The 15,457-nt window shown below is 39.5% G+C and overlaps 1 protein-coding gene across 1 annotated transcript; it reads right to left on the bottom strand.

The window, feature by feature from the left end:
* Nucleotides 1-5,759: 5,759 nt before the first annotated feature.
* LOC139296324 (tetraspanin-5) lies at nucleotides 5,760-15,148 on the bottom strand. The gene is made up of 10 exons (XM_070918688.1): nucleotides 14,923-15,148; nucleotides 11,935-11,985; nucleotides 10,300-10,446; nucleotides 10,018-10,188; nucleotides 9,752-9,877; nucleotides 7,588-7,635; nucleotides 6,830-6,946; nucleotides 6,681-6,742; nucleotides 5,911-5,963; nucleotides 5,760-5,789 (listed from the first exon to the last, which is right to left on the bottom strand). Exons 1-9 carry the CDS (start codon nucleotides 15,004-15,006, stop codon nucleotides 5,951-5,953), a joined length of 819 nt encoding a protein of 272 aa, XP_070774789.1. The 5' UTR covers nucleotides 15,007-15,148; the 3' UTR covers nucleotides 5,760-5,789; nucleotides 5,911-5,950.
* Between the last annotated feature and the right edge of the window lie 309 nt (nucleotides 15,149-15,457).

The following is a 15,457-nucleotide window of genomic DNA, read 5'->3' as shown; positions in this document are numbered from 1 at the left end:
TGTGTGTCCTCTCTCTGTGGCCAGAAGAATCACACAGAAAAAGGAGTCAGTGGCTGAAGTGGCACTAAAGGGCCAAAAAGAAAGGCAAAGCGAGTCCAAGCTTCTCCTATTATGTTTTATCGGAGGGGAGGGCAGACTCCAAACTCCACGCTCAAGTACTAAGTACGAGATAACCGGCCAATCATTAACCTGAGGAGCACAGATTTGACAGGAACTTCTGCTGTTGGCAGATGCAGCCAGGAGTCCCCTTTTAAAACAGCGGGGCGGCATCTGCGCCTGCGCGCGGCCATGTGGTTGATTGATCAGTGAAATGGGATTATCTGATTGATTCAAATGATCAAGGGACGAGAGAGACTCGCCGTCTGGATTTTAGGTTTCCAGCGGGCTGCATGCCCTGATTAGTCAACTAACGAGACAAAGGCAAAGGCAGTTTGATAGAAACATGCATAATGTTAGCGCAAGAATGTGTAAATTGGCACAAAAGAGCATTCATATTTACCGAGAGGTGGCAGAGAGACGTCCTCATGTTAGACACCTTTCACCTAATTGCCTCTTGAGATGAACAGTCGGTGCTTTGTCGGTGGGTCTGGGTTGGTTGGAGGAAATGGGCAGTCTGTCAGTGAAACCAGCCCTCTAGCTCAGATTACAGCATCTCAGTGGACCCGAAACTGCAAAATATCAGCTGTGTGAAATACTGAATATGGGATATTTGTACACAAGAGGCATCAGTTTATTTTCACTTTAGATAGAACCCCAATCTATTATTACACTGTTGCAGAGTTTTACAGTCCAGGCCCACCTTCGCTTCAGTTAAGGTCAAACTTTTGGTCCTAAAGCAGCTGTGTGTCTCTTGACATCAGTGACATTGCTATTACTTTTTTTTTTTGATTGAATCCAATCATTCAACATTCAACATTCAAACCTTCATTCATATCCTACAGGTCCTCAAATAAATGTAAACAAAACAGATAAACAATCCACTTATTCTATTCTAAACCTAAATTACCAGTGTGACACTAAAGTTTAGTGATCAGAATCAACTGTATTGGCCATTACATACAAGGTCATTTGATTCTGGTTCTCAATATCTCTCCATCGACATGTATACACATATTGAGGAAGAGAAAATGTTCTTACAACAACCACCATATGTATTTTACTAAGTAATGATGCAGCACAGGATTGCAAACAAGCTGTTTTACTTTACATTAAAAAAAAATTAAAAACATACAGTACTCCATTACTAATAAATGACCTGAATGCAACACTTATATAGTTTTATATGTAAAATGTCTGATAACTGTAGAGGAGTAAGAAGCACAATATTTAGTTGTAAAATGTAGTAAAGTATAAGACGTATAAAGTAGCAGAAAATGGATGTACTCAAGTAAAGTACAACTCTCATTGTACTTAAGCACATTACTTGAGTAAATGTAAAGGCCATTCAGATTGAAGCACAGCAACAATGAATACAGTAAATGTGAAAGTGACTGAGCAGCCAGTGGGTGTCAGTGTTTGTCTGCCGATGTTGACCGTCTTCCTCCTCTGAGGTGGTTACCAGTTTGGAGTTCCTGCAGGCGAATCTGAATCCTGAGCGGCTCTGAAAACAGGAATAATCACTTTCAGCACTGATGTCTCTTCAGGTTGAGATTATGCAATCCACCTCCACTCCACACAGGCATCATCTCAGCTCTCTTTATCTGATGATTCCCTCACTGTCCTGAAGCCAGACGTCTCCAACAATTAGGAAGCTGTCAATGTCCAGCTACAGCCAGCAGTCAGGAGCCGCTACTGTGCTTCGCCATCTCTCACAGATCATCTCAGATAAAGTTTGAGGAAGTATGTCATGACCTGTGGCACACTGCAGGAAGATCTCAGATCTCTTAGGTTAGCCCTACCTTTATATATTAACTTTTAACTACAAACACATTTTATTGCTGGAAAAAGATGATGAGCCTGGTCATAATTACAGCTGAATACCTTCATCAGACTTCATCATCCAATCATCCAATCACACAACCAGATGAAGATTTGATATATTCCAAATGTACCAAACAATAAATTAGAATACAGAAACAGAGTAAAAAAAGGAGTAGTACACTGTTGCTGTCTCCAAATGTATAATGGAAAACTGAACGAGTAAAGTACATAAAGTAGGAAGGAAGGAGGAAAAGGAAAACTTGCATATTACAAAGCACTGCTGTGGTGTCAAATATCTGGATAACAAAATGATCAGAAGGAGGGTTCTTAGTCAACAGTTTCACACAGATGAATAAATGAGACTCTTATTGTTAACTCATTGCATGTGTTATATTAAAAACCCAAATTATGCAGCACTGATAATCAAAGCATTTTGGCATTAAACTGGAGAGTGAGTGACTGTGATTGAGAGGAAGGTTGATTACATCAGCAGGAACGAGTCTGCTGCTGTTCTCTAGTGAGTCTTGAAAAGAGGGGCCTCTGGCCGAAGGTCACATCGTAGGTTTGAAATCAATCCCTGATAACACAGCAAGCAGATACGCTTATCAAGGCTGGGTATCTAAATTGCTAATTATCTGTGTTGTGTTGAAAGAAAAGTGTCTGTGTGTGTAATTTACTAATCTTTGTTGTTATTTCTGTGAATGAGGTTTATTTTAAGACGAAAAAAAGACTCCACCTCAGTCTAATCAACTAATGACAATTAGTGAACTGAAAACAGTCTGAGACAACACATGAACAGAAGAGAGACGAAGCCCTGCTCTGACTTCCCAAACTGACCTCTGGTCCATTTATTTACCACATTTGTTTTTCCAACAACTTTTCAGGAAATCTGATGCACCTCAATGTGAAACAAATGTTTGAGGGAGACAGTTCTCTTGAATGGATGTCCGGTGTTATTCTTGCTAACAACATTTGAACATCTTGCTGATTAAGTTTGGAATAAAATAACATTTGAATGGCAGTATCCTTCATTTTTTTCAGTGTCATACCAAAGCTGCCGTCCATCTCCATCTAAAGGTTATATACAAATGAGAATTTGATATTAAAACTGGACATAGCTTTGACATTTTCTTGATGTTTTGAGGTGAAACTTGTTTGTCTGATCAGTGTTTTAATGTCCTGACTAAAAAGATGAATAAACAACAACAATAATAATAATAAAAGAAAGGATTAATTATCGACACACAGTGGCATCCTCTCCACCTCTCTCTCTGGCTGTCTATGCCACTTGTCTATGACAAGTTAAAATGTCTGCTGTGATAAAGGCCTCTGAAGTGGAGATCTCGTGCTTATGACATAAAGACTAATGTATGATTGAGTGGTCAGTCATCATGTCAGTGTCCATCACGTCAGTCACTACTATCAATTCTACTTGAAGCAATTTGTCATTGTGTGTCAGAACTAACAAACTAATGTTACAGAAGAGGAAACAATTTAAAAGAATTATCCTTTAAGTGCAGAGATCTAACTACTTAACTATTCTGTTGCCAGTGATGGGGCAACGAATTCATTCTTTTTGCTATTTTTCTTGCAGTACATCAACACTGAGGATGGCAGGATTTGTTTCAAACAAACACTAGATGGTGGTATTGAGTAACAGTGTCACAAAAGCCTAATGAATCTGCAATGACGTCAAATCGGCACAGTGTTAACTTCTTAATAACTGCTTCATTAATAAGCAGTGGGAAATGAAAGGTTACTCAATGTCATTTGGGACCTCACAAAAGTCTAGTTTGCTGCTGTCTTTTTTTTGTTACCAATAATTGACATATGGTCTTGTAAATAAAGTAGTCTAATAACTGTGTATCACTCGCTCTGAGAGAAAGCTGAATAATCTTTATCTTTATTCTTTTATTGTTTAAAAGTATCAATACATGTGGCCAAACTCAATCAGCTTTAACCCACGATCTATATCCAGCATTTATACACATGGACGAAAGTTTACAAAGAACCACATTTATTCAGATATATATATACAACTTGTCACAATCCAATTATTTACAAGAATCGGGAGTACACATGAAACTAAAGTAACGTTATAATCAGGAGTATGCAGAAGTAGAAATCACAAATATGGCACTGAGTGGTAAGAAAAAGTGTGATCAGTCAACAACAATCATATGAAGCTTTTAGTGGAAAAAAGGATATTTGACCCTGTCGCTGCTGTATTACATTTATAAGATTTCAAAATGCAGAAATGCATTTTTTTTAAAAATCTACTGAGTTACAGATGTTCAGTTCAGTTCATCAAGGCTGCGAAGGAAACGCTCTGTGTAACCTGCAGCAGGCTCACACAGCCTTTACATAAAATGGCTGCTTTTACTTTCATGCTATGCAGTTCTATTAAAAGTTATTACACAAAATATAATAATATATATGCTTCCAGGTAACGTCTAGAAAGAAAAACATATAAGCTGTATCTCAGTTTCCAACTTAGCATTTAAAATAATGCTGGTGAGAGAGCCTGTGTGCTCCACTTTCAAGTAATGTGTGTATGGAGGCTATAAAATCATTTCTACGTTCAGTTACGTGCCACCGAGCAGTGCCAGCATGCCATTCATGATGAGCCACGGAAATAGCTTGTATCCTAATTTTCCAGTGAAAACTTACAGATCAAAACAGAAAAACACAACCAACAAAAGGTACAGTATCTCATCAATTAGGCAAATTCCATCAAAGAAACACAATTAAAAAATAGAGGAAAGTGAATGAATTAACACTGACAGTAAGATAAGGAAGTGTGCAAGGAACGGCAAAACACATTTTCTGTGAAGCTTGCATTTGGGCAAATTATCTGACGTTATGGAGCATCATGTAGCTACAGATGCAGCTTGCAAGTTTTTAAGGAGAAGTGCCCCCTCCAGTGGCTACTGCTTGACTAAAATAACAGTCATGACAGAAACTGCAATTAGCTTCATCACCCTTATATGAAGATTAAAGTGCTTAAGGCTGAGTTTTGATTTAGATGCCACATCCTCTGGTTTCCTTCAAATATATTTATACATCTTTTCAAATGTCACTGCTAAAACTCTTAGCAAACTGCATCTTTGCAAAGCCTACAACATCCATCATATCCCATCACGATACTGCGCGTTACTATATCCACCTCAGCCCCACAAAACTCTGCTTACAAACTGTATGTATCTGTTTAATACGAGCACGATGCCGCACATGGAAATAAATCTAAAGTTAATTCTCTTCTCGCTTTAAGTCGATTCCATTAAACATTCAACAAAGTGCTAACCAGCCGATTCACTCTAAACTAGTGACTATTTTACAAATATCTTAAAATACTTAACATTAATGAAATACATTTAGGAGAGCCAATGTCCTACCAGTAGACAATAGGCATGCAGTGCATTTCCAGAATCACTTTTGTCTTTGTACACAACCCTTACATGCAGTGTTAAAAACTGCAGCTGTGAGACATAAAAAACCAAGACCCTTTTCTGAATGAAGCACTACCACTGATAAAACATCAAATCTACCTTCATTTGTCCTATTTACAAGTCATGGCCCCCTCATCTCCACACTTACAGGCTTACAAACTAAAATGGGACTTATCGTTCAAGCCACTTTACCATCATCGCTGCTCACACTGTCAATCTTTAGCATTCCAGTTGTTTAATTTGTACTGTATGAGAGCTACTATACCTTTTAGAGGCTGTGCTTCATTCAAAAATAGGGTCACAAATAACTCTAAAAATAACTCTAAATTTACTATTTACATATGAATGAGACTCTTCGTTCCGGACACATTAGCTGATTAATTTATTTCCCTTCATTGCTGGCGTCCAAACTGCAGAGCCCTGTAGGGAAAAAAAATACATTTCAGTGCAAACACAATCCACGGGGGGGAAATCAATAGAATCAATCAATACAAATATTTATGTACTACCAACGTTAATGATGAAATCTAATAGTGCTTACGTGGTACATCCTTCTTGCCTTTGGAGATTCTGTGGAGGTCTTAGGTAAACAAACTGCATAGAAACAGGAAGACAATTTAAGAACGGAAGCAATAAAATCAAGACATTTAAAACGCACAATTACATAACAAGACTGTGAGGCTGCGCTTAGGTAGAGAAGAAGTATCTTCATCTACTTTCAAGGTGCATGGACCCCAAAGAAGGCCACAAGAAACAAATGCGACTCACAATAAAGTTGTTCTGAATACTACAAGTATGACTGGAGTTTTGAGTTTAGTTTAGCGTGTTAGCATGCTAACATTCGGTATTTAGCAGTAAGCACAAAGTACAGCTGGAGGATGGTTTGCAGGTATTTGGTGATAAACCAAAGTTTTGGAAATTTCACTCAAAACAACAAATGTCAACCTCAAGGTGGCGCTAGAGGAAAAGTCAGGATCACCAAAGTCAGTAGGATTCATCTTCCATGAACCATGAATGTCTTTACCAACTTTTGTGCTAATCCACCCAGTGGACGTTAGATAAAGATACAACATTTTGACCTGATAATGGCGCTAGATGAAAAGTTATTGGATCATCAAAGTTATTACAATTCATCCTGAGGGGAACGTGAATGTTTGTACCGCATTTCTGCCAATCCATCCAACAGTTGTGGAGATATTTCACGCAAAAAAAAAAGTCACAAAGGCTCCTGTACTTTGCAGCTAAAGTAAAAAGTTTCCCATTTCCCAGCCAGTGAAGTTGTGCTTGAATGAACAAACTGTTGCCACCTACCAACTCTCTCTCACGGCTTCAATGTCGCTCACGAGATTCTGTGCTAAACAGATCCCAAAAATCTAAAACAAGAAACAAATATATTTAACATTAGGTACAGGTTGACAGAGATCAAGTAATACAACTAAACCCTTCACAAAGTTCCTCACCTGTAGTAATGCTATCCCAATAAAGATGCCTGCCACCACTGTCAGGTTGTCTTGAAGCCACTTCTCAAACTGAGGAACGCAGCCTTTGATGTAGATGAAGGTCCGCTGCTCAGAGTCCTGACAGAACATAGAAAACAACAGAAACCAGGTTTATTTGGTTTTTACTACCCTTTTAAAAGTGTTAAATCTTAGGCAATCATGTTTATATTTGCTTTGCTTGACAACATAGTCATTTTTAATGGTAGCACATGATTCTTAATCTTGTGGTCCCTTCACAATAAAATCCCTCTGAACTAATGTTATCCAGTTGTTAACACACACACTCAGCCCACTGTTTTTCTGCTCTGACTCTCTTTAAAACTTGTTCTCTCTGGCTTTCCCCTCACATTTTAAGTCAAGAAAACAAACACAGCCTTTTCCTTACATTATGCTACTATGGAGTAGGGCCAAAGCTAATGATGGGGGAGGGGTTTCAATTCCCAGTACATTGCTGCAGCATGAGTAATACCACGCGGCCCAAAGTGCTGATGGCGAGCCAGCTGCTGTATTTTGAAGACTGGGGAATTGGGAAACATACTGAAAGAGGAATATTGTGCTCAGGGTGGAGTACCTGATGACCTCATGCAGCCACATAAACCTGCCTGAGGCAAAATAAGCAAGAACAACGTCTCCTCTTCATAATGTTTTACAGCACCAGCTTACTTTTAGATGAGGGTCTCAATCTCTGATATAAATGTAAGTTTCTGAAAACCACTCACCGTCTTTGCTCGGATGTCGTAGCCACACTGAGTGTTGATGACATCCTCCTGTGAAGAGAAGATGAAGTCATGACATTTAGAGAAAAGTGTGTCATATACTGGGAAGATGTACAAAAGATAATGCTGCTTGTTTTCAACCTGGGCTCCACTTTCAGTTTTGTCACTGCCGAGATTAACGTACTGTACCACACTATGGGAAAAGTGCCCTGAGATAACATCTGCTGGTGCTATATAAATAAAACTGAATTGAATTGAATATCCCCAGGGACACTGCTGTCCAGCGGATTACTGGAGTGTGTTTTGGCCTCTAGATGTAAACTGGACAGCAGTGCTCCCAGTGAAATAAACCTGTGCAGACCACAACTTGATACTCAAGACTTATGTCTGAGTCAGATTTAGGTCACAAAAATTTAGATTTTAGACTTGACTTGAACTCGACTGCTGTGAGACTCATATTTTGACCTGGTAGACTCTCTGAAACATTAAAAAACAGACGGCGAAAGGCAAGCCTTGGATAGCCACACTGGTTGGATGTTTAATTATACTGCATTCATATGGATGCAGGCAGACGGCAGACGGACAACACCTTCTGTACGGCACGGGAAAAACAAAGAGTCAGACGTAATGGCAGGACGGCAAAACAAAACACACATGACGATATGTTGCTATGGTGACGTATTGTTCACAAAGAATGGAATAATATATATTAGATAAAATGATTTTGTGTCTATTATCTTATGTAATTATTCTAGTAATACATGTTGCTATAAAATGCAAATTTCTCTTAATATTCTATTGCCAATTTAAAATGAATGTTAAATTCCCTCCAAGATGTATGGTAATTCATTCATTTCCAATATGGATAGTGAAAGGAGAACTGCACTTTTTTATTCCTTGTTTATGTTTGTCTGAAAAAAAGAGATGTTTTTAGCTTCTCGTCCAGATCGTCTGCTGATATGCTATGTTTTTATTACTGTCAACAAATCCCACGAAAAGGCCAAAACCAACAATGAATTTCATCTTATTCTTCTGTGCCACAGAACTCCATTGTTTCCCAAAAACTATTACTTTTTTTTTCATTCCTCAGTAAGAAGAAAATGGCATCAGGTCTGGGAGCCACAGACAAGCTGGGGACTGTTGGTTTTGGTCTTTTTGGCATTTGATGACAGTAAGAAAAGCATAGACAATGCCAGCCTTATTCTTCACTGTGTCATTTTAACAGTCAGAAATCAGAGACCTTAAAGACTGACATGCAATTAATTTATGAAAAATGGTGATTTCACTTGGACAGAGGTGTTTTTCTTTAGGATCCTAAAAGAAAAACACCTCTGCATAGAACTCCAAAGTGCTTTAATTTTGAAGGCTTTGGTGTGGTTGGTGTGTATTTAGTTCGGCAATTACAAGACAGAAAAGTCTGATGTTTTCAAGTGATACCTCTGGGAACATGTGTCATTCAACTTCCATCTTATATTTGTACTAATTGTTATAAAGTGTTGCCCTCAAAGGGGATGACCTTGATGGAACAGCATGTTCCAGGGTCAGCAAATAAAAAAAGTCTTGTGCAACTAATCATTACAGTGAAGCAAGACTGTTTTGCTGAAGCAGAGTACTGTCACTGCTTTGCACTGGGCGCAGCAGTTAGAGCATTTTTCTGCCAAAATAAAAAAAGCCTTGGTCAAGATAACTCCTCCCAGCCACTTTCAGACTTTGCTGTGCTGGCAGAGTCTGACAGGACTAAACACTGAGGCCTGGATGTCCTGTTGGAAGCCAGCCATGATAGTTTGACGGTGTCAGCCAGCCTTCTGGAGGACACAGATAACCAAGCTATCTGTCACAGGGAGGACCCTCACAATTTCCCCTCCGACTGGCGACAGCAAACTTTTTCATATCGACTGCATTTGCATTGTAAAGCCCCTTGTAGCAAATTGAAATTTGGGATATTTAGCTTTATAAACAAAACGGACTTGACTTGACCAACTACTAGGACTATAAAGGTTTCAACATGTTTCAAAGTGACCTACTCAACTTGCACTCCAACTTTAAAAGACACAAAAACTCCAAATTACACCCATAGGCTTGTTGTGTTTTACCATAAATGGGAATGAATTGGCTGTGAATGTGGCTTAGAAAAACTCAAGTGTGGTGCGTTTTTGGGAGGACATACCGCTGGATCTTTGGTACAGCAGGAAAAGGGCACTCCACATTTCTCACGACTCGGGTTTGAATCAGTGCAGTTGAAGTAGATGTTCAAATTCCAGTCGTCAGCTCCAAACGCTCCACAACACTCCCACTACAAGGTCAAACAGACACCCAAAAAAACCCTCACATATATGTCAACAATGTCCCACATAAATGAACAACTACGGTTAACAAGGTAAAAACAACACGGGAGTGAAATCAGTACTGTGGACAGAGAAACTTAGTGCTCACGTATTCCTGGGTGAAGTCTATTAGGTTCTGCAGATCAATGTCGTCTCTGTAGGCCCGAATGTTGTTGTTAATGAAAAAGTTGAGCTGGTCCTTGATCCAATCTTTGAAGACAAAGGCCAGGACTCCAGCAGTCAGCTCCAGGAAGAAGATTATACCCAGGAACACGGAGAACTGAAATACACAAACATTCACAGTTCTCTGAATTTAACAAATATTATTATGACACCAAGGCTGAAAAAGGCTCTTTTATTTCTTCACAATATGTTTGATAAGGGAACGTACAAATTTGAGCAAGAAAGAGTTTTCTCGTAGCGCTCCGATGCAACCAGCGAATCCGAGGATGAACATCACACCACCCACCACCAAGAAGAGCCAGACTGGGTCAAAACCACCCAGGTCTGTGATGGACGAGATGTTGGAGAGAACGCCCTGGTGAAACAGAGTGAGGGGTTAGAGGCTTGAAGCCATTACAAGAAAAGTCCACTGTCAATAATCAACCTTAAGTAAAGTTTCAAAGCTTATTGTGTACACCCTCCTTAAGTCCCACCTTAATAATATGATGAGCTGCAACAATTAGTTGATTAATCGACTGACAGGAAATGAATTGCCAATGATTTGATAATCCCTTAAAGGAATAGTCTGACATTTTTCGGAAATATGCTGAATCACATTCTTGCCGAGAGTCAGATGAGTAGGTTGATACCACTCTCACGTCCGCGCTGTAAATATGAAGCTGGAGCCAGCAGCCAGCTAGCTTAGCTTAGCATAAAGACTGAAATCTGGGGGAAACAACTAGCCTGCCTCTATCCCAACCTACTAGCACCTCGAAAGCTCACTAATCAACATGTTATGTCTTGTTTGTTTGATCCGTACGAATAACAAAGTGTATACAACAAATGGTGGCTTTGTGGAGGGTTTTGTGCTGGATTATTTCTTGGCAGAAGCAGTGACTTACTCGAGTCTCTGCTGGTTGCCTGGCAACTGTTTCCAGCCAACAAAGAGCACAGCACATAAAACCCAGGAAAAAAATTCTTTTTTTACACTTCGGTTTGTGTACGGATTAAACAAATGAGGTATAATGCATTAATTAATGAGCTTTAGAGATGCTGGTAGGTGGACAGAGCCAGGCTAGCTGTTTACCCCTGTTTCCAGTGTTTGTGCTAAGCTAAGCTAACCTGCTGCTTCCAGCTTCATATTAAACGTACAGACATGAGAGAGGCATTGATGTCCTCATCTAAGTCTTTGCAATAAAGTATATATATATATATATATATATATATATATAACCCTAACCCACATGTGAGGATTTGCACTTTCCTTTGTTTTATATTACTGTCAATGTAATCTCTTTGGATTTTGGACAGTTGGTCAGACAAAACAAGACATCTGAAGACATCACTTGGTCTTTGGGAAATTATGACAAGACATTTGTGACTATCGTCTGACTGATTTTATTGATCAAGCAATTCATCAAGTGATCAAGACAATCATCATCAGATTGATAAATAATGAAAACAATTGTTGGTTGCAGCTGTATGTGCAGGATGAAGCAGTAAGAAATTATCTTTAAAGGTTCTTCAGAGAAAGTCAAGACATTTGAAAACTCCCTAGACTGTCTGCCCCTCTTTTACACCCCCAGTACTGAGAGCACACAATGAATGAATCTGTGAAATGCATCAGATCCTTTCTGCTGTCCATTGTTCAGAGGGGCGTCCCACCGGAAAGCATGACATTCCTTTCTGATTCAGTAAAGCCACTGCTAGCATTTCGTGCAGACAGATGAGTGCAGACGACAGGGGATGAATGTAAATGATCCGCTTAGTTTATGGATTATTCGCAGGCGTCCACAAGTGAAAAGATTCACACAATAAATTGATTCAACTTATTGTTGCATAGAGAGATGAGCAGTAAACTCACCTTTTCGCTCCATGCCCACAATCCAATGCCGAGGAACGCCACTCCAAGGAACTGACAGACAAACAAAGAAGAAAGAGACAAGGGAGCAGAATTATTTTGCTGCGACTGCAACATGTAGTCATCACACAGAAGCACGGAGAGAAACCACAGAGAGATTTTCCTGGCAGTGCTCCATTACTAAATACTTCTCATCTCAGTCTGCAGTATCAGCAGGAGACTCCCACATTAGAAAGCATCTTTCAACAGCCTGGACGCATTATGACTGAACAAGTTTCCACCTACAGTGTAAAAGTTCAAAACCACGTTTCAGGATCGGAAAAGTTAGAAATTAAGGCATTGATGACTGGCTGACGACCTTTTATCTTGGTATAAAGCACACACATTAGAATTGTAATTATAACCCGCCATTAAAAATGCAAATTTATTTATTATTATTCTAATGTATGAGTCAATTTAGCAATTTATTTTACTCATTTGCTGGTTACATTGTGTTTCCTATCATTTTATATTCATCATTCTGGATGATCAGGGATGATGATGATCACTGCACCCTGCCCAAACATCACATGAAGGTGCCTTTGTAAACAAAGTGGTGTTGTCTAACAGTGAGGAAAGCCCTTCATCAGAGCACTCCCACACTGATGCTGTCTGCACAAAAACAAAAGCTGCTGATTACTTTTTAATAGTGAATGATTTATGTTAATAAAACAAAAACACTTGCAGATGCTTGGTGTCGTACCAACCACAGAAATTGAATGGAATTTGATGAAATAAGCCCCTAAAAAATCGAAGATTTACTGTAGGTTTGTATCTCTGTTGTGAGTTGTGAAATTTTCGCATCTTAACTCCAATGTGACGGCTTTTATTGCTCCAAAACTGGAGGATGTCGGAACATATTGACACGACAACTCTCCACAACAACCGAGCAAGTTTGATCTGCTGATAAAGACCACGAGATGTGGTTAAAAGCTCGAGGATTAGCTCACAAGTGGACCTTGTGTTCATAATATTTTGTCAAACTCGTAAACTTTAATATCATAGATTACACATTATGAGACTTATCTGGCATTTAAATGTCAACAGAAGATGAATGTCATTTGATTTGGTCCTAAATGTAAACTATAAAAATGTAATTCCTAATAAGATTAATAATAATTCATAACAAGAATAAAAACACACACGCAAGACTAACCAAACAACTACTACTACCAAACAACTTTCATTTTTCCCGCTCAACAGATTTTTGACAACACTTTGCAGATTAACTTTTCAAAGGATTATTTGTAAAACAGTTGCAGAGGAACAGATGCTTTTGCTTCCTCTGATGACATATGAATGGCGACGGGATCAGAGAGGTCACCGACTGACTGACTGCACTGCTGGCTGAGAGCCTCTGTAGGGCCTGACAGGTGGCCCTCCTCTTCGTCACTCTGAGGTCCGTGAAGGGCCACAAACATATTGGCTCTACTTATGGCACTTTCAAAATAAGGCAGAGGATATGACGATATATATCGTGGGACAATATAAATCCATCAACTGTCAAACATTTGCTGTTTATGCTGTGATAGTTTTAATGTTGCCGGGCAGATGAGTCAACGGGCCTTTTTCACATAACACTTTATGACAAGTCACAGAAGTAAAAGCACAGGTGTAAACTATTAATGATGGCTGAATTCCATTTAGCTGCTTCAGTGTCAGGGTCTTGGTATTGTTCATGCTGGCTCACTGTCACACTGTCATTGCTTACTGGGAAATTACACATATATATATATTACCTGTGCAAAACAGACTTGCTTCAATGTAATGACAGTTGCACAAGAGATTTGTTTATTTGCTGATCCTAGAACATGCTGTTCCACTGGTTTAGCCAAAAACTGACAGTCCCATCTGGTTATTTTATCCATTAACATATAACAATTTCTCAAAAATGCAGAACATTTTCTGGTTCAAGCAGGATTTGCTACTTTTCTTTTTGTTTTGTCAGTGTGAATTGCATATTGTTTTGTTGTACACTGTTGGTTGGACAAAACAAGCAATTTCAAGTTTTCATTATAGCTTCATCCCACCTTTTTTTTTTTTTCCAATTAAGATATGAATGTTTATAAAACATCAGAAAAGGGGGAAAATGCTCATCACAACTTCCCTAAACCCCAAAGTATTCTATTCACTGTAATGTAAGACCTGGAAAAAGAGTGAAATATCCCATTTAGGAACCTGGAACCATTGAATGTGGTTCCAGGTTCCTAAAAATGGCTCAAACAATTCATCAATTTTAGTTTTCTGTCAATCGACTAAACAATTATAACCATTTCTATGATCATAATCATTGCAGCTCTAAATACATAACGCCCACCCCTCCTTTTAAACAAAGGCATACTTTACCACTTAGTATTAATGAATTACATTCCTAAAGCCATTTGTTATATCTAATAACTCCTTTAAAAACCTACCTATTTCTTCTCCACAGTAAAACAACCGGGTAGAGTTTAAAATTAGTAACTGGCGGCCCAAAGTGGGAAGTCTAGAAGTCCTTAATGGTGTTACAGGCTGTAGGCTACTCGGTGTTTGTACAGGTACAGGATGGTCAGGGATGGAGATGATCACTGCACCCTGCCCAAAGATCACTGACACCGACAATAAAATGTCCTCACATGAAGGTGCCTTTGTAAACAAAGTGGTGTTATCCAACAGTGAGGAAAGCCCTTCATCAGAGCACTCCCACACTGATGCTGTCTGCACAAAAACAAAAGCTGCTGATGGGTGACAGAGGGAGCAAGTGCACACAGGAGCAGTGAGCCTATTGCAGGGATGAAATCATCCATGTCTCCTATGAAAAGCAACGGGGAGAAGAAAGACAACAAAAGCCCAAAAGGCCAGGGCTCTCACAGAATTAGGAATCACATCTTACTGTTGACGGGGAACAAAAACATGTCATATCAGTGCATTAAACTGAGGACAGCAGGCCGAGACAGCAAACGGGGGACTTACCCAGAATATTATGTTGAATCCGAAGATGAAATACTTGATGCAGCAGCTCACTTCATGAGCCTTGAAATGCTTTCCTGACATCATTTGGATGGATTTTGTTCTTGAACGCCGCCCGCAGTGGGAAGGAATCACATCTATGGTCCTCTTATGTTTGACAGCACTGGTTGTGGAAACACCTTGTTTTTTTTTTTGTTTTTTTTGTCAGTTGTTTCCGCGTCTAATTATAAACATCATCCTGTGTTTCCGCCGACAAAAGGCGCAGATGAAGCCGCAGAGGAGCGTTCAGTCTGCCACGACCAGTGAAGGTATCGGTTCGTGGTCGATACGGATCTCCGAAAGTACAACGGTGAAAGAAATCCACAGAAATCAACCAGATTAAAAGCGTTGGTCTTCTATCTGACCCATAATCTAGACATGGCTGTTGTTTGATGGACACGTGTGGGAACCAATGAGGGTCTTTAGTGGTCGCAGGAGGCGGTACTTCCTCCAGCAGAGGGCTGTCACTGCCCCCGTATGACCATGCAGTATGCCATGA

Source organism: Enoplosus armatus, chromosome 2 (genome assembly GCF_043641665.1).
Source record: "Enoplosus armatus isolate fEnoArm2 chromosome 2, fEnoArm2.hap1, whole genome shotgun sequence".
NCBI classification, from domain to species: Eukaryota; Metazoa; Chordata; class Actinopteri; order Centrarchiformes; family Enoplosidae; genus Enoplosus; species Enoplosus armatus.
Note: the sequence above shows the minus strand (reverse complement) of the source record. Positions and strands in the feature narration are given on the sequence as shown.